Source organism: Sceloporus occidentalis, unplaced genomic scaffold (assembly GCF_023333645.1).
Source record: "Sceloporus occidentalis isolate IW3139 unplaced genomic scaffold, rSceOcc1.0.p SCAF_1, whole genome shotgun sequence".
NCBI lineage: Eukaryota > Metazoa > Chordata > Lepidosauria > Squamata > Phrynosomatidae > Sceloporus > Sceloporus occidentalis.
Genome location: NW_028316981.1, coordinates 126,698,775 through 126,719,402, shown reverse-complemented (window position 1 = coordinate 126,719,402; position 20,628 = coordinate 126,698,775). Strand labels below are relative to the sequence as shown.

The following is a 20,628-nucleotide window of genomic DNA, read 5'->3' as shown; positions in this document are numbered from 1 at the left end:
GTGTATGTTTAAAGTGTGTGGTATCTGCTGAAGCAAAGGAGAGCAGCAGAAGAAAGCTCACTTTTATAAAGTGATATCCATGCAGGAGGGTATGGAGGAAAAGAAACCTTGCTTATATTGTTTATCAATTAGGTGTAACAGTATGGGTGCAGGAAAGCTGTCTCCTCCACAACAGAAACACTTGTTGAGGGGAGGGAATCTCCAGTGAGTGAGTCAGTGAGTGAGAAAACACACAACTAAACACACTCTATGGTTTGGTGTTGTGTAAATGAACCCAACAGATCATCTGGCTTATTAATGCATCCTGGCTTCTCCCTGGGTGTTCTTTAATTGGGAACTTTTCACACTGCTTTTTGTGACTCCACATCTGAAAGAGCCAAATTATGGTTTGTGCTGTGATCCTTGGGATCTGTTCAGATATCAAGGTGACCATGAATTTGTTAATAAAGTGGGGTGAGAAATCCTTAGGGTGCAGAATGTAAGTTACATGGCAGAGAGATTTACAGAAGAATTTTCAGACTCCTCGGGGCTTCTTTTTGTACAGATACTGTGGTTTTGGCACTATGAGTGAAAGGGCCCTTGATATTTTCCTAACTTTTTGAATATACAGTCCATTCTAACGGTGTTCGGATCTGAATATAAGTGAAACTCCATTTTTGCGAGGGGGTCCGGAACAGATCCCTTGTGAAAAAGGAGGGGCGATTCTATTGAAATCCTTGATACTTTCCTAACCTTCCTAATTTCAATGTTAAGGACTTACAGATATTTTATAATACATTCCCTAGAATGTTTGCTAAATCCATTAGAAATTCTGATTATTTTTTAATATCAAAGCTTAGCTTTAAGAAAAGAGGGGGGAAAAAAGAGAAAATTCTGGGCTATTTGGGATATGTTGCTTTTTGCCTTTTAGGAAGAAACAAGACTAGTACATCTGTGGCCCAATTCTGCCAAAAAAATTCTGATAGCACCACAAGGCTATTGTAACATATGAATCTTGGATGTGCAGAGGAAGAATGGGGAACTTCAAACAGCCTAAGTACCAACTATTTTACCCCCAGGATTTATAACTAGCCATATCAGCCCAGGAAATGCTTTTTTTAAAATTCAAAAAATTAATTGGAAGAGTCCAGAAGTCCATTTTCGGTTTGATCTATGTTTTTTTAAAGGGGAGAGGGCTAAGAGGGAAGTCTGTCCTGACCTTTTTGGTGTGTGTGTGTGTGTGCCCTGTGCCCAGGAATGAGAAAATGTGGATATTTTTTTAAAAGTCACAGAAAGCATCAGGAACCACAAAAACTCTTTTGAGAAGAGGTTGTATATAGACCACAAGCTGCACTTTGCCTACCACTGGTGTAGAAGAAGACCATGACATGTTGTTATTCCCCAAAGAAGAGTAGTACTTAGGCATGACTCCTTTCCATGGTCCAACTAACTCACTTGGAAAAATAATTTTAAACATTACAATAGCTTCATAGAGTCCCAACCACACTGAAAATCCATACTGAAGAACCAGACTCCTCAGAGCAACATTTGAAACAGGATGTAGAGCAAGTATGGGGTTTAGGACTAAAGCAATCAACCTGACATCATTCAGCTTTTGATTATGTCATGATATTCAAGGCATTTGAATACAAGCCATAAAACACTGAAGCCTATCAGGTCTCTGCTTCCATTTCTTCATCCAGCACTGACTGAATGGGGTTATCCCCACAACCGAGTGATCTTTACACAATCAGTTCCTCTGAAATGACAGCCACAGAAGTCACTTCAGGCTCCAAATGTAAGAAGCTGTTGAAAAAGACAACAGTCCCTAGCAAGATCTGAGCTATGCTATGGCAATTCCCTTTCAACCGTGCATAAGTATTGCTATAAAACTATGTGTGCAATTTATTTTTGATGTTCATGATTATGTTGAGGAGTACTATGACTCCATGATTCATGAAGAATGTGCAACCCAACCAATCCCTGGATTGTTGGTCACGTTAAAGAGTAAAGTTCCATTCCTATGATGAAACTGTGTTTTAATTTCAGAGAGGAGAGGAAGGCTAAGATGGGGGAGCAACAAACAAGCATTTTTCAGGATCCAATGGCAGCCCTGAAAGGAGAACTGGGTGAATGTTAAAATTATACTTTAAACCTGATGACAGTAGGAATGGCAAAACTGAGCATCAATCCCATCATACAGAGAACAAGAGTTGATACTAATCATCACTTCATCATACTCTAGTCCCCTGATGTTCTTCGCTACCCACAATGCTTCAATTCACACTGAGGTATGTCATGTTGTTTTAACAAATTCCTTTCCACTGCTGTAGTTAGCAAAAGAGCAAACCTCATACTTCCATAGGGAAATGTTTCCTGTTTCTTAAGTCAGTGCAATCAAATTTTCTGTTAACCATGGAGCCTGGATGACTGATCTAACTGGGACAGATTTCTAAGCAATATTGCTAGGGAGGGATAAGTCTGGACGTCATGAAAGAACCCAAAGCTTTACCAGAATTCAAAACCATGTAATATCCCACCCTCTTCTACTAAGAAACATCTAACACCTTAGAGATCTCAGCCAAATGGTGCTATGATGACCTAATGGGGCATCTCCTCAAAACAATCTGTTATTATTGTTAGGGAACATGTGTTTTTCCTCCCTTCAGCCATCCATCAAATCTCCAAAAAGAAGCCAGCCTTGAAACTGAGTTTTTTAAAAAAGCAGAACAAAACCTTGCTGTCAACTTTTATCACTGACTATGCTGCCCACAGGAACACTCCATTCTTAAGATGACTTCACTGGCTATTAATTGCTTGATCTACCCAGAAGCAACTTTGAATAAAAGGAAACATTGCTGCAACTGTAATTTAAAAATCGCAGTACAAAGAAATGCCTCCCACCACACTCCTGGTTGCCTTCTGACATTTCTTTCCTGACTCCCTGTAACAGGCTCTTTGCGAGCTTCAGCCTTTTAAAAATGGCTTCAATGCAGCTATCACTGTGGAAAGCAGGCACCGTGTTTACATCTGGAAAACATGAGGCAGACCCTTCACAACCCCCCCCCCCGGATTCTCCATACACACAACACACACACACACACACACACATGTTCCCTTTTTGGCCCTGCAATGCTACTTGCTCTGATGACTGGATCACCATAGCAACTGGACTGGTGATGATCATCAACCCTGTGGGATTCTTACCGTAAAGGTGGTCTCCTTATTCTGCTTCCGAGTAGGTGATGGGGACCCAGGACTCTGAGGAGAGAGGCAAGAGGCATCATCAAAACTGCACTCCACATCCGACATAGTATGTATTTTTGAGGGAGAATGTGTAGTGGTTTTGGATGTGGTGGTGGGGTTAATGCTGCATGCAAGCCAAATTTGAGGTGAATTCCCCCTTCTCTCTGCCTCTCTTTCTGCCTTAGCCTTTTCCCATGTCCAGAGGTGTCACAGCCTGACAGCTGAACTCTTGCGAGAGGGATTCCTGCGCTGTGCTCACGAAAGCAGCACACAAGCTCTTTACAGCCAGATAATTCATCTGAAACATGGTGACACCTCCCCTTCCAATCAGTGCCTAGCTTTGGAGTTAACCCTTTGACTACATGCCAACTCCAGAACAGGGCTCTTTAAGGAGTTATTGGGACACTCCACTTCTTCTTTGGGTCTAGCAGCACACAGCTTGGTTGGTGTACGTGAAAGGCTTGTTGTGCTATACATTCAGAGTACAACCAAAATGATCTCTTCCACTCCCCCACATCTCCCTCACCCCACCTTTCATGGCACTAGAAGTATGCAGGATGTCTCTGTTGCGATGTCAGTAACACAGCACAGGTGTCCCTAAAGGCTTCTTTTAACTCCATCTTCAAATTACTGAAAGCATCACAGTCCATCACCTTTATCAAACTGACTGCAAAGAAATGACCCAAAACAAACCTGTAATATGTGGTGTGCTTTATCAAGGTCAGGAGACATATGGTTTAAATATATATTTGGCAGCCAATTCTATCTGAAGTAACGCTACTATAACCTTAACCGTAACCCTCCCACCATGATTTAGGAAGCATCTTTAGTTCTTACCATGGTACATTTCAGAGAATAACCCCCCCAAAAAAAGGAATGCCACATTGTTCACCAGTGCATGGAGCAAATGTACAAACAAGCATACACAAACACACTCACACACATCAATGATAATGAGAGCCCTACAACCTCATCTTGGAGGAAACCCACATGGCTAAACAACCTCTGACAGGTAACAGGAACCTCAAGTTACCTTTCAAAACAGGGATGGTAATCATGCAAACTTCCAAGGGCTGCTGGACTACAAGTCACAGAAGTCCTAGTCAGTATAGCCACTGTGAGGAATATTGGGGATTGCAGTCCAACATCCACAGGTCTCCATGCTTTCTGCTACTGTTATAAAATTACAATGCAAAAATGCACAGTTGTAGGAGATGCCACAGTCCCACTGACGGGGCCATGTCTATCTATTCTTTGGTATGACTTGAACACACAACACCCTACTTTTTTCGCTATGTTTCCTGCAGACAGGCGCTCTACTGCTCTGCTTTTTCTTTTGAAAAGCCCTTACATAAGTGAAACAGCATCTCGCACCAGGCCTCTGCTTCTATTCTTTTTAACTCAAAGGATGCCTTTTGCTGATCCAGAATCTGAAAATAACCCCAGTTCTATAAAATGTCCTAATGCTGACAAGATTGTTTTTTAAAAAAGCAAAGCAAAACAAAAACATCACATTCTTTGTTAGCATTAGTTGTCATTGCAGAGCAGAAAAACTATGCCCAAACAGCAGCTTGGCATTGGTCCAGCAAAAACAGGAGAGCTGACTGCTACCTCCAGTGGGAAGAACAGTGTAATGAAAACTTAATCATCACCCACCCCCCGCTAAAAGAAATGGGATTCGGTTTCTAGTCACCTTTGAGTCCAATCTATAAGAAAGAAATTGCTTTAGACCTACTCTACACCCCTCTGTGCAAGGTGCTTTCATGCTCAATAAACCGCTAGGTTCAGCAGCAAACCACAAGTCTCTGAGCTTCCAAACAATCCATTTTTTTTTGGTTAACATTAACACTCTAAATCACTTGGATCATTTTCTTTATATCAATTAGCCAAGAGCACTGCTTTCACTAGATTACGTAGCTCCACACTTTCCACCTGACCCACTAGGGGGTGCATCTACATCATAGAAATAATGCAGTTTGACACCACTTTAGCTGACATGGCTCCATCCCACAGAGTCCTGAGATTTGTAGTTTTGTGAGGCAGCAGCACACATTGGCAGAATAAGCTAAAGACCTTATAAAACTACAAATCCCAGGATACCATAAAAGGGAGCTGCAACACTTAAAGTGATATCAAACTATTATTTCTACAGTGTAGATGCACATTATGTCATGTCTCTCTTCCCCAGTGAGCACCACTGAGTTACTCATGTGCATGGCATGTAACTGCTCTAACAACAGCCAATTGTGACCATCAGGTCTACAAGCAAAAAATTTAAGTTCAGAAAGAACTTGTACCTGGGCCAATCAGCTACAGTCTTCATTAGGGCTAGCAGCAGGATGGACCCTTGGACCAGGATGCCAAGCACTAGCATCACTAGCAGACAGTAACAGAAACCAAGGTAGACTCATGCAAAAGAGGGAAGCCTGGCCCTTTCATTAAGGAACGGGAAGTAGGTAGCACAGGCAGCTAATTTTGTTAATGTGAAAGAGTAGCAACGTATTAGTGATTCAAGTCATCTGCTGATCTAAGAAGGAGGTGGGCAGAAAAGAAGGAGCATTGATTCTATATCTAGAGGAAGGTCCTGCAGGTTTTGACTCATTCATATTTCTCCACTCCTGTTGCCACACCAAGGCTGCATCCACTCTGCAGAAATAATGCAGTTTGACCCCATGTTAACTGCCATTTCTTAGTTATGGAATTCTGGGGTTTAGAGGTGCTATAAACAAGTGCTAGCCTTCTCTGTCAGAGAGCTTTGGTACCACAACACCAGAGCCATAGCAATTAAGGCAGTGTCAAAGTGCATTATTTCTGCAGTGCAGATGCAACCCTAATGTGTTTCATGCAACATAGGTAAAACCCCCAAATGCCAACTACAGTGGACCCTTGTTATACGCTGGGGTTTGGTTCCAAGATCCTCCATGGATAACAAAATCCGTGTATGCTCAAGTCCCATTAAATATAATGACATAGCAAAATGGTGTCCCTTATTAAAAAAAATGGAAAATCAAGGTTTGATATATAAAATTTATACTTTTTTTTGAAAATTTTCAAACCGTGTATGCTTGAAGCCATGTATAAAAAAATCTGTGTATAAGAAGAGCCAACTGTATTTTATAGCTGATATTAAAAAACAAAAAATCCCTACAGAACAGCATTAAAGATTTAAACAATGGCAAGTGCTAGAAATAAAAAGTTCCCATCTGTGAGTGGGGGCCTCTTTTTGGTTTGTCAGCATGCTGGTGGGGCACAGAGAGAGGGAGGAAAGACCAATTAAGGAAAAAGAAAAAGCTTCAGGGGCCATGCAGTCTACAAGTCCAAAGCCCCATTCCCACTGGGCTATAAAGTGAATCAAGAATTGGATTATAGGGACATCGTTCCCATTTGCACTCGTGTTCGATCCTTGTTTAAGGAAAATCGTTCCCATTTAAATTCGTGTTTGATCCTACTTTGATCGATTTCTCCAGTGAAAACCTGAATTAGTGGTGGATAACGCGGGTTACCCTGACTGCACTTTTCCAGAAGTTTTTTAGCAGCTGCTGTGTCGGATCCGGGGCAAACTAATGGGAACGACACATGTCCAAATCGGTATTTTAGGAGGGGAGGAGCAATGTTCAAGGGGCTGTCCCGGGGGTGTCACCAGCTTTGTTCTCTTTCCTGCATTCCCGGCACCATTTCCCTCTGTTCGCGTACCAGGGCAAGGTGATTGCGTGTGTAGACATTTTTTTTAAAAAAAAAATTAAGTTTTTGATTGGCTAGGTACTCTGTCGGGTGTCTAATCATTGCCAATTGTTCCACTGGCCTCCAAACATGGTAAGCACATGAGGCCCCCCCTGCCAAGCCCCCCCCCCCCCGCTCCATATACATCGATGTGTGAGGAGACCCACTGCACACCCTTTTTATAACTATTATTTCTTCTTTTTCCTTTTTCTGTTTTTGCTGAGCGCCTAAGCACCTCAGAGCTCCAGCGTCTGGGCAGCAATTACAATGATGCCTAGCTGACCAAGTGCTCAGATGCTTCAGCGATCCATTGACCACAACCCCCTTCCCCAGAAAAACAGGTTTGAAAGGTGCAAATGGGAATGGGGAACAAAAATAGCCCGTGTCAAAATGCATTGAAGCAACTGATGTCACTGTGCCATCTAATCACCTAAGCGCTGGACTGACAGCTTACAAAAGGAAAAAGTGGTTCCAGACAGGCAATGTAAACAGGGAACAAAAAAGTCCACATCAAAATACAACAGAGAAATATCAATGGGAACGAGAACATGGGTCAAGAAAAACCGAGTCTGTTTGCTCCCTTTTGTAATGGGAACAATGAATGTGATTCGAATATAATAATAATAATAATAATAATAATAATAATAATAATAATAATTATTATTTATTTATAAACCGCTTTTCCAAATTTGATCAAAGTGGTGAACAACACAAAACAAAAATGTGAGACAATAAAACAAATCAATAACACATTTCATCAATTAAAATTATATTAAAAAGTTTACAAATATTAAAACCCAGAATAACAAACTAGCTGAATATGACTCAGGAACTCGCTCTGAATCTGACTCGCAGCAAGATTCGTTGCTTTATTGCCCAGTGGGAATGTGGCCAAGAGAGTTTTTTGAACCAAGTTCTTAATGTTCTCAGATATGACCTGCTGACTGAAACACAACTCAGCAGACTAAAAGTGGCAACTTTTTCTGAACCATCATCATGGAACAAGTAACTATGTTATCGCTGCAAGCTTTCTCATTTGACAGATTGCCACTCTCTTGAGCGAGTTCACAATCAAATGATTCCCACATGAAAATACATCTTACTGACTGACTTCTGAGAGGCAGCAGCTAGAGTGTTGTGGCTTGTCACAGCTGGGAGTTCAGATTCAATGTCCCACTGAGAGACTGGAAATGTTCCTCTTTTTTCTTCTTACTGTAACTCCCAGAATTCTTAAGCAGTCAGCATGACCATGCTGGTCAGGGTATTTTGAAATCTGTAGTACAGAAAGTAAACTTTCCAGACTCTGACCACACTTGGTTGCCTAGAGAAAGTTGTTGTCTATCTGCCTTGCTCCCTTCACAGGGCTGGTATACGATTACTAAGCTCTGCTGAAGTCTCTGGAGGAAGGGTGGGATAAAAGTGAAATAAATGTTATGAGCTGCAAATACAGATGAAACATATTGTGTTTGGGGTGATGTCAGCTGATATGGAAATTTTGTTTGAGATGTTTGATCTAACTATAATGGATGTTTCACACACACACACACACACACACACACACACACACAAGTTATCTCTTGATATTACACTCAAGTCATGAACACAAGGTGTGTGAACTTTGCCCAAGAACATGTTTGGTCTGAAGAGCATCATTTTGAAATGTTGTTAACACAGTACAAAAAAATAATAATAGAAGAAAGCTACTTTGAAGAACAACAACAATCTTAGCCAATGTAGCTTTTTCAATAAAGGTACAGGTGCAGGAAATGCAAAAATCAATTCAATCATCATTTGGGAAAATGACCAACAGTATTTCTTAGTGCACAGGGAAGAGGGAAGAAGCAGTATTAAAAGAGTATCAGATTGCTAAGGATGGGGTTCCAGTTCTCAATTTACCTTTTTGAATATACTTCTATAAACCGAGGAATGATATGGGTTTCATGCCCCTTTCAGTCTCTTAACTAAGAAAGCTAAATTGCATATGAAGAACTGAGGCTAAGATAGTAATTTCCCAAAGGTACTTGCAAACTCATGGATTTAAAACAATCAAATTTATTTATACACAGGGAATGAAAGACTATGTTCTCGAGAACAGTTTGGTTTTTCATAATTCAGCAGCATGTGGTTGTCTCTTCTTACGATTTCAGACATCCATAACACTTGAAAGTTGAAACAACTTCTGAAGTTCACCAGGAGCTGCTAATGAGTAGTATTTACAAATACAACTGGAAGCTACAGTGAACACCATGGAGATTACCAGATGCGGAAAAAAGCCAGGAGTAAAAGGCATACTCCTGGGATAACTGTGCAATCGATGAAGATTTTCAGACACATCGTGTTCATTCAGGACTTATCCTGTGAAGATACAGGAATGCTCCAGCAACAGGGAAGTCCCGGGAATGGTTTCATTACAGGAGCATTCCTGGATCTTCACCAGCTAACTCCTGGATGAGCATCACGGAAGTATGCCCTTTACTCTTGGCTGATAATCTCCTATGCTGTAGTTTAGAAATGTTGCTTCAAAACTCAATCTAGGGTGATCCTGATGTGTATAGAGGAAAACAACAGTAAAGCGAGACTATATTTCAAAATGGGACTGAATGTAATGACACATCAGACAGATATACACCCCTTGCTATTATTACTATGCTGTGTGAAACAATTGCACATAAATCTCTATAGTTTATGGCCTAAAGTTCTAACTCACATATTTCTGCAAAATAACTTGAACTCACCAACTTCTCTCAGTAAAAAAAAAAAAAATGCTGGTAAAGGAAGCTTTTGAAAAATTCCACTCTGCTTTTGTAAAACTCTGTGGAATTTCTTTACAAGACTGAACTGGAGTTTTGCATGATTTAAGAAAGAATGTTTGCATAATAAGTAACATGTTTACAGTAATGCCCCATAGTACAAAAGCAAGAGGATACTTTGTGTTAAAAAGTGACTAATTCCAATTAAATGCTGATAAAAAAGAAATGTACATTGCATGACAAGCCTGAGGACATTCATGCTACAAAATGATCACAGATGGCTAAAGTTGAGTAAGATCAATAAAAGATCTTGCTTTCAAAGATAAAAATAGCACAGAGAGAGAGAGAGAGAGAGAGAGAGAGTGTTCAGGAATATAAGAGTCTTGAGGTTCACAGCACAAACTCAGGTTCAGCTGCATAGTGACTACAATTAAAATTTTAAGTGAAGATAAGTACTTTCTCCCACTAGAACACCCATCAGCCCTGTTTCTAAATAGATATAAGTTGACAGAAAAAAAAACATTTTTCTTGTACTTACCTGGGCGTCATTGCCAACTTTGCGGAGACTCATGTGGCTTGATTCTAGCTGGGGTACCAGAGTCCCCGGTATGTGATACCCATTCACTATAAACAAGGAACAGATAGCTCAAAATGAAGGGGTAGTGAATTTGGAGACAGGTCTTTCACCAAAGTAAAGTAATTTACCTGGCATAACTCAACAGGTGATAATGCATAATGTAAACCTCACCAACACAAATTGAGAAGCTCTCTATCAAGCAGATTCAGATATATACTATAAAATATGCAAAAATATTTTCAAACAAACACTAATTATAGCAACTGCTGGTTGAGCTTCCCTTATCGGAAATGCTTGAGACCAGAACTGTTTGGGATTTCAGATTGTTAATGGATTTTGGAATACCTGTATTTGCATATACGTACATAATGAGATATACTGCAGATGGGACCAAAGTCTAAACACAAAAAACATTTTTTGTTTCATATGTACACACAGACTGAAGGTAATTTTATGTAGTATTTTTAATACTTTTGTGCATAAAACAAATTTTGTATACACTGAACAATCAAAGCAAAGGTGTTACTATCTTAGCCATCCATGAAAAAAATAGTTTTTGGAATATTTCCAATTTTGAATTCTAGATAAGTGAGACTCAAACTGGAGCATGCACTAGTTACAAAGTGACTGTTGAGACACATTGATTATTTCATAAAAAAAGTAGAAGCCTGAAAGGTCAGGCAAGTTTAACTGAGTGAATGGTTTAATGATATCACGCTTTATCAATAATGTATGCAGTGTGTCTATATATGAACATTATTTATATCAATTTCTGTTAAAGTTCCCATTATTATTTTTAGTGTCTGTATGGGGCAGTGGCATTATTTTGAGATGGTATTGTTTGTTTTCAATGGTCTATTCAGAGCTGACTCTCTTTTGTGACATTAAGTACTTATTTAGTAACACAACAGAAATGCATCATAGAAAGAGAGGGTAAATGACAGATCAGCAGGAAGGGATTCTCCTGAATCCCAACCCACTTAATAATAATAATAATTTGTTTTATTTATATACCGCTATTCCAAAGATCATAGCAGTGAACAGCAAGTAAGCTAATTAGCAAGTAAGCTAATTTGCCCCCAACAGTCTGGGTACTTATTTTAGCGACCTCGGAAGGATGCAAGCCTGAGTTGAGCTTGGGCCCTTTTGCTGGTCTTGAACTCGCAACCTTGTGGTTTTGAGTGAATGGCTGCAGTACAGGCATTTAACCACAGTGCCACCAGGGCTTAGGTGTCAGGTGGCTCCCCTATTAACACATTGTTCAATGCTGAATACTTTTGACATACTGTGGAAGGCACAGATGGCTTTGGGAGAGTGAGATGGGCTCTCTAGCCATCATTTCACAGCTGATATTATCTATCATATATAGCCTTTCTCACTGCCAAAAGCTTAAGGACCTGAAAGGATGTAGTGCAATGACTGAAAGCATCTTGTTGGCAGGCAAGATGCAGCTCACAAGATGAAAAATTCAAACATGTGATCTTCAAGAACCCTAATTCTGATAGGGAAACGCCATTCTTCAGCTTGAAAGTGCAACTGCCCTCTTTTATCAGGTAATGGAGATGCCACAAGCATTATTCCACCTGAGATCAAATGTCACACAAAACACTGAAGATCTCTATGTGATTTCGTTCAGGAAAACTGATGCATGTGACTTCTGGTTGATTTGTCACCTACCTGTAGGCAAGGAGTTCTTCTGGGTCACAGGACTCTTTGGGGTCCCAGGAACACTGCTAGGCCGCTCCCAAGTTGTCTCTGTTCCACATAAAATAAAACAGAGGTGAGTGCATTAACAATCATCAAAAAATTAAAAGACATTCTGCCTCGCACCCCACCTACCCCAAGCAATCACATAATGGATTGTGGATTTTTAAAGTTGGCTCCTGATCTTTGCTGCTTTATATAGTGCCCAAAAAGGGATGCCAATCCAGTCAGATGGAACAGTGTCACTTAAGCCTGGGCCCAGATGGGAAGCTTTCCCTTCAAGCCATCTCCATACTTATTGGAGGAAGCTACTCTACTGACTCAACAGCTCCACGATGGTTATTTAACAGGTGCATCAAACCAAGGCATCCAGTATGTCTAGGCTGTGTGAGTCAGAACATGGAAACAACACACCTGATCTCCTGTATTAAATCCATTCAGTTGTTCCTTTAAGTCTCATTCTCAGAAAAGACAGACTTTGAGTCAAAGAATCAGTATTCTCACTATAGCCAACCTCCTGCACCATTTTGTAAACTATAGATTAATCATGGCATATATAAGCTAAAGAGCAGCTTCAACACAGGCACAGCATTGTTCCCTCAGCACTGAAACCTCTGAGGTTCAGAGAAAGGGGCTTCTGGGACAGAGAGCTATCTCAGTACACTGAATGTGTACACTGCCGCCAGTCTGAAGAAGAGCTGTTGACAGAGAGACCATCTCTCTTTTCTACTCCTTTGAAACGTGCCTCCGTTCAACAAGGACATTTGCTGGGGGCATACTGGGCAAAAATGTATCTTACTTTATTTAGTTGTTTCAGTGTTTAAAAGCAAAATCAAGATTTTTCTTCAGGTTCCACAGCAATGCCCACAAATGTGCTTCTTGACACATGGGCAAAATCTGTCCAGAAACAAGAATCTGCCTACATCTTTGGCAGTAGGTGGTGCTGTAACGTTGAATTAGCCTCAAGACTCTGCAGCTTAGTTTAGAAGAACAACTACAGACGCAAGGAGAATGCAGCTGTTGGCCTGCAAAAGATACAGTGCTGTTTTGTTGTTATGACTGCAGGTAGAAAATGATTTGAAGCACCTGCAGTATTTGTCCTGAAAAGTCATGTACAGGTCAAGCATGTACTGCTGAAAAAAGCAGAGCTGCAAACTGCCCATTGAGCTAATTTTTCAAAAGTTTCACTGGGGAATGTGGCAGGAAACACTACACAGGGAAAGAGTTTAGGCAATACCATGAGCATGGCTTAATCATCTATTGAAACACAAGATTATATTTTTCTAAATTAAGACACATGTACCACCAGGAATGGGGTTGGTGGGGAAAGCATATTTGAAACTAAAGAGGGCACCTATCATGACCATGCAAATCCAATGCTCCCTTTTCTTCCACCATCTTTCTTTATATATAAGTATACTTCATTTAACAAAATAGATGTGTTAACTGGGCTTGACTTTTTTAACGGAATATTTGGTACCAAAGGCAGAAATAATACACCACAAAAAACAGAAGAGCAGTCCAACATGCTTCAGCAAATGCTTTATTCAAAAGTAACAACATGCACATATGAAACAGATAAGCCTTTGAAAAGTAAACAAAAATATTTCAACTTATTAGGGACCATTTGAAGGTGTCTTCCAAAAATACATCCAAGGATGACTTTTTTTCTTTCTTTCACCTGCCTACACTTTCTATGGAGCGAGTGTGGTGTAGTGGTTTGAGTGTTGGACTACAACTCTGGAGATCAGAATTCGATTCACAGCTTGGCCATGAAACTCACTGCGTGACCTTGGGCAACTCACATTCTCTCAGCCTCAGGGGACAGCAATGGCAAACCTCCTCTGACCAAATCTTGCCAAAAAAAAAAAACACCACAACTGGTTCCCCTTAGGGTCACTATAAGTCAGAAATGACTGGAAGGGACACAACAACAACACTTTCTCCAGCCTTTCTTTCATCATCTTTCTCTGGCCCACCTTCATCAGTCTCTCCATTTTGATTCTCCTAGTCAGAGGATGAGGAGGAAAGTGGCAGCTGGGTTAGCATGGAAAGACTATATTAAAAAGAGCTTGTTTGTCAGAGGCTTTGCTAACTGAAGTAGCCTATACTAGAACATTTTCTAATGACTATTCCTCATCCCTCTCATGCTATAATGAAATGTTCATTTGTTCACTATTGGTATAGTAGTAATGTTCAAAATTTAGAATGTCTTATAATTGAAAGTCTTACCATAAGATTGTATATGTGCTATCATTCAGTTATATATGAAGAATTTAGATTCTTCAGGTCTATTTCTATTGCAAGAATATGACTGAAACTATCAGTCTACTGCAAGAGACTGGTCTGTAATTCTGTTTTAAATTCAGATGGAGTATTAAGCTGTTGAACCTCTTTTGGCAGTCTGAGAGCAACTCTGGGTGACAGTTGACAATCTAGCTCTGCCTGTCTGGTGTAAATGTCCCCAAGTGGACCTGAGTGTATGGGGCAGATTTTACAGGAGGAGAGGATCCTGTAGGTAACCTATGAGTGCTCTGTGGAATACACAGGTATCCCAGCTACACTGGACTATTGCTTGATGCATCTACCTTTTTACAATACCCATGCTATTTCGTACTTTCAAAAGAAATTAGTAACAATATGCACTGGTAAAGATATGACACGACCCAAAGCAATTTCCTTCAGCAAGACTCTTGCTTCCATTTCAGGAAAGTTATTTGAAAGCTCTCCCCCCCCCCCCCCCAGGCTTAAATCTTTAGGAACTGCTGAATGACAACTATGGGGAGGGGGGAACTCTCCCCATGCTGCTGCATTTCCCCAAAGGCCATTTGGGTAGAGATGCCACAGATCAAACACAGGACATTATAATTCCAAATAGCTAGTTTCACTTCCTCTGAGCTATGACTTCTCTCATACTGAACATAACAGATGTGAGCAAAACTTTCAGCTGAGTTAATAATGATGCAATAGGATATTACATCACTGGCATTGAAAGCAAGTAAAGGGGAGTCCCATCTGAAAATGTCCTAAGATGGGGTGGGAATCATGCAGACTTCCAGAAGTTGCTGGGCTGCAAACTTTAGCAGCCCTAGTTGGTATATCCAATGGTAAGGAATTCTGAGAGTTGCAGTCCAAGAACATCTGTTGTATATGTTGTTAAACCGCTTTGATCAATGGAAAAGCGGTATATAAATTATTATTATTATTATTATTATTATTATTATTATTATTATTATTATTATATCTGGAGGGCCACATGATCCCATTCCTGCTCTAGAAGATGATTCACATAGCCCCCTAGCCAGAGGAGTTGTTTTTTTCCTCTCCAAATTACACCATGTTTGTGGTGTATGGTTCATCATCTGTCATTTGTTGTGAGTCATAACAGCACTGCTTAACATTCTTACTCACATTGGGAACATCTGTGGTTCACGTACCCTCCCTTTACTTAACTGTTTATTTCAGTCCCATAATTTAGGTGACCAGGACTCAATCAAGCGAGATGCATCATTCAGGCATAGGACAATATAGTAAACTGATCCCAAATATCATGTTACCAAACATTAAGCCCTTCTAAAGTACTGTCTTTGTTCCATAAATGCAATCATTTTCCTTGTTAAACTATCACTGGCTGCATTCTAGTACCCTATTTGTTCAACTTGTATGCAGAAAATACTATATGAAGAGCATGTTTAGACTTGGAAGAAGGAGGAATGAAGACTGGGGGAAGGAATATCAACAACTTAAGAACTCCAGATGACATCATACTACTAGAGGAAAACTTCATGAACTTGGAACAATTACTAAGGAAGGTCAAGGAAGAAAGTACAAAGGCAGGCTTGCTGCTGAACATAAAAAATAATAATAATGACCACGGAGTTTTTACATAAATTGAACCTAGACAATAAGGAAATCGAAACAGTTAAAGATTTCCCATACCTTGGATCACTCATTGATCAAAACATACTGTAGTCAAGAAATCAGAAGAAGACTAGGATTGGGAAGAGCAGCTATGAAAGAACTAGATAAGATCCTATAGTGCAAAGATATAAAACTGAATACTCAAGTTTGGATCATCCAAGCCACTAATGTCCCATATATGGATGTGAGAACTGGACAGTGAAGAAAGCTGATATCAATTCATTTGTGCTGTGATGCTGGAGAAAAGTGTTGATGGTACCATGGGTCAGCCAAAAAGACACACATATGGGTCCTAGAACAGATCTAACCTAAGCTCTCCTTGGAAGCCAGAATTACTAAACTGAGCCTGTTGTACTTCGGCCACATCATGAGAAGACATGATTCACTAGAAAAGACAATACTGCTAGGAAAGGTAGAGGGCATCAGAAAGAGAGGAGACTGCATAGAAGATGGGTGGAATCAATCAGGGAGGTCACAGGCCTGAATCAAAGAGTGGTTGAACATGAGGGGTCTTGGAGGTGTCTCATTCACAGACTTGAGGCCAGTTAACAACAACAAATGGTACATTTGTCTGCAGTGCCACCTTTTTCAACAATGCTGACAGTGAACTGAAGCATATGCAAGTCACCATCATATGTGCATATGATTGACCATGCTTGTGTGTTTACATGTGCGTGTGTACTCACACACCTCCTGCTTTCTACATCAGCATGAATTGAATATTCATAAGTTAAAAAGTCATTGTCCTGCAGAAATATTCTTGGCCCAAGCATTCAAGTGCAAATTATGAGTCCCTGCAGGTTGAAAGACAAAACAAAACAGCTCAAAAGGCAGGCAATTAGCAAATGTAATATTATTAATGCCGTAATTTGCTTAGCATTCCATTTCCTATTTTGCTCTCTGAGTTAAGACTTTTATTTTAGGCTTGTTTGGAATGTCTGCTCTGTGTTAAGATGGCAATAGTGAGTCATAAGGGACGCAGCAGTGCTGAGAGAATGCAAGTGTTTGATTAACATGTGCAAGCATTAGCACTTCATGTGTATGTTTCATAATAGAAAAGGAGAAAGAGAAAAAATACTGAATAAATCATATTCAAGGAAATGTGGGTTGGGAGTGGGGGATCCACACATTGTTTCTCTGAAAAGTGTTCCACACTTTTAGTACCAAGGGCTACCAGGCATAGCAGTACAAGGCACGTTTATTTACTTACTTACTATATTTATATAGCTGCCAGATAATTCAAGTTCTCTGGGAAGTTCAATAGAGAAAATCAAAGAATAAACATCGAAAGTAGTTGAGCAAACCTTCCATGAAATTCAAAGATACTAAGGATTTTTCAGAGTCCACTTCTAATCAGAGATTTAAAGCTGCATTATGTTAGAATTTTCAAAGGTTATTTACTGAAAGAGAGCAATATAAAAATCTAATTTAAAAAATTAAGATTAGCTAATATTGCCTATGAGCCAGTGTGGCATTGCGGTTTGAATGCTGAACTACAATGCTGAGCTACAACTCTGGGGAACGATTGCAACCTCAGCCATGAAATGCACCGAGTGACCTTGGGCAAGTCACATGCTCTCAGCTTCAAGGGAAGGCAATGGCAAACCTCCTCTAAAATCCTGCCAAGAAAAACCCATGCTAGGTTCCCATTCGAGTTGCCTTAAGTCAGATATGACTTGGAGGCACACAACAAAAAAACAGTATGACATAGCAGCAGATGGAGAAGCGACAGTTACGAACTGATATAATACTCCTGTTGTAAGTATTTGAAGGCGTCACACTGATGTTAGAACAAGCTTGTTTTCTGCTGCTTCAGAAAAAAGAATCTAGAACAATGGATGCAAGGTACAGGAAAAGAGATTCCACCTTAACATTAGGAGGGACTCCCTGACAGTAAGAGCTGTTTGACAGTGGAACACATTCCCTTGGAGTGTCGTGGAGTCTCCTTCTTTGGAGGTTTTTAAGCAGAGGCTGGATGGCCATCTGTCTGAGGTACTTTGATTATGAATTCCTGCATGGCACAATGGGGTTGGACTGGATGACCCTTGTGGTTTCTTCCAACTCTACGATTCTATGCCACTTAGGCAGAAAATGTAATGGCCATTAGATTTTTCAGATACACAGCTACAACCAAGGGCGAATGCAGTAAGAGAGGAATGTTTGGCCTCATAAAGTAGATTTCATCATGTAATGAGACTGAAGAAAAGTGTGCAACCAATGCTCCTTTGACTATAGCACAAAAGGCTAAAGTGTAGCCTATGGTGCTGGAGAGACTGTGGAGCTACACAATCTCAAGCCCTTTTGTTCTCACCATTGTGGTTTATTTCCCTTCAGGTGGAATGAATGAGAAAGAAACTGGCTTAAAATAAATAAAACAAATAAAATTAATGGAGATGTCATTTTCACGTTTTCTTTGGAAAAAAGAAAGCTGGTGGGTTACAGAGAACTCTTCCATCTCCTAGGACTGCTCTGTTATTGTGTACAATGATGAATACATGTTGTTGTTGTTGTGTGTCAAGTCATTTCAATCTTACAGTAACCCTAAGGTGAACCTATCAAGGGTTTTTATTGATAAAATTTGTTCAGAGGAACTTTGCTACTGCCTTCCCCTGAAGCTAAGAGTGTGTGACTTGCCCAGGATCACACAGTGGGTTTCCATGGCTGAGGAGGGATTCTCACGCTGTTCTCCAGAGCTGTTGTCCAACATTCAAACCACTATACCATGCTGGTGCTCTGATTAATGTATACAGCAATCATATTTTAATATTATAATAATATTCATAATATTATTTTAATGTTTTAAATCTAACTAAGTAGCCAAACATACTGCTTCTCCTTTCAATATACTGTAACAGAGGTATGCTTACTTTCTGGGATTTTTCTCTTCCAAATTCAGTTTTCTTCTTTTCTTCAGGATAAATACTGGCATCTACATACTATTTTTAAGTCTGGATTATTGAGTTTTCCCTTTGGTATACAACCATCTTTCTTTCTTTCTTTCTTTCTTTCTTTCTTTTGATACTCTGAATAACAGTACTGTAACTGCATGTGGGAAAGAATCCTATTGGAGGAGGCAGTTGTTCTAAGCTGTTTAGGACTTTATAGATAAAAACAAACAGCTTGAATTGGCTTTGGGCTGTATCTGCATTGTAGAAATAATGCAGTTTGACACTGCTATGGTTCAATGTTATGGAATTCTGGGATTTGTAGTTTGTTGTGGCACCAGGGCTCTCTGACAGAGAAGCCTTAATACCTTACAAAACTAGAAACCTCAGAATTCGATAGCACTGAGCCATGGGGGTTAAAGCAGTGTCAATCTCCATTCCTCTCACACTGGTGTCATATTTCCAATGTTTGCGAAAATTGTGTCAATTCCATTTCATTAATATCATGGTAATTCTACACATTCTACACAATGGTAATTCTCCATGTGAATCATGGTAATTCTACTCTGAAAATTTATTTTTTTAGCCCTTACTGATAAATAGTTGCATGTTCTTAACCTTTATGACACACAGTCAATATAAAAATACTATGATGATTGAAATGCAGACTTTTAGAAAAAGATATATTTTGATTATTTGTAATACCATTTTTAATCATTCTTTCTAATGCAGTTATTGATCTATAATAATTTGTGAAGCATTTACCAAAACCAGAATAATTTCCTTTGCTGTAAAATTACTGCAGGGAATCAGATCACGCACCAACACCCTGCCCAAAATAAAGCCTTGTATTTTCATGCTTTTTAGAAAGAAACTCTTCAGCTGAACCATCCTTAATTCTTACACATGAAATGATGAAACGTACTGGCATCCCTGAGTAGTTGTTACGTAACAGAAAACTCCCTGGCAACCCTGCGGTGTTACACTGCCATATACTGGCAGCTACAAATATAACAAGGCAGCCCACAATTACAGGAGATTTGAGTACAGACATAGTAGTCAACTAGTCAGCTTTTGCAGAAAGGTCTTATGCACCTTTGGCACAAACATAAGATTTCTTATAAAGCTAATACACACTGCACTAATAGCCCTATTCAATTGATTTGGCAGCCCTACATGATTAAAGCATCAGTGAATTATTTTAGCTGCCACTTAAGTGCTGATGAATTCAAACAGTGAACCACTATGCAGGATGGCATAACACCAAGAAGCATGCAAAATAAGGAACCTAGGAAGAAAATAATTCCTTAGAAGGGATAATGGACTAGAATAATGGATTCCAGAAAATGCACCACAAGCAGATCCGGGGCCCTTTTACACAACACAACTGTAGTAGTATGATGTCACTTTAACTGCCATAGGATGCATTCATCCTGGGGGCTTGTGGTCTGGTAAGATGCTACAGAATTCTAAATGCAACTCTGTAAACTGCAAAACCCAGGATCCTATAGAATGTTGCCATGACAATTAAAGTAGAATCATATTCCTATAATTGAGCAATGTGCAAAGGCCCTGGGGCTACATCCACACAGCAGAAATAATCCAGTTTGACACTACTTTAACTACCATGACTCAATGCTACAGAATTCTGGGAACTGTTGTTTTGTGACACGTTTAGCCTTCTTTGTTACAGAGCTCTGATGCCACAACAAACTACAATTCCCAGAATTCCACAGCACTGAGTGTCAAACTGGATTATTTCTGCAGTGCGGATGCAGCCCAGGTGATATGGAACAGCTCCTAAGCAGCAGATATTAGTGAGATTCAATTATACAACTCCCCATTC

General features: G+C 39.9%; 1 protein-coding gene across 1 annotated transcript in view; it reads right to left on the bottom strand.

The window, feature by feature from the left end:
• Window positions 1-20,628, bottom strand: part of GAS7 (growth arrest specific 7) — a 189,598-nt gene that overhangs the window by 27,246 nt on the left and 141,724 nt on the right. The window contains exons 3-5 of the mRNA XM_089534729.1: window positions 11,950-12,027; window positions 10,234-10,319; window positions 3,187-3,240 (exon numbers count right to left, since the gene is read on the bottom strand). Coding sequence (XP_089390855.1) covers window positions 3,187-3,240; window positions 10,234-10,319; window positions 11,950-12,027 — 218 coding nt within the window. The remainder of the gene's footprint in view (window positions 1-3,186; window positions 3,241-10,233; window positions 10,320-11,949; window positions 12,028-20,628) is intronic.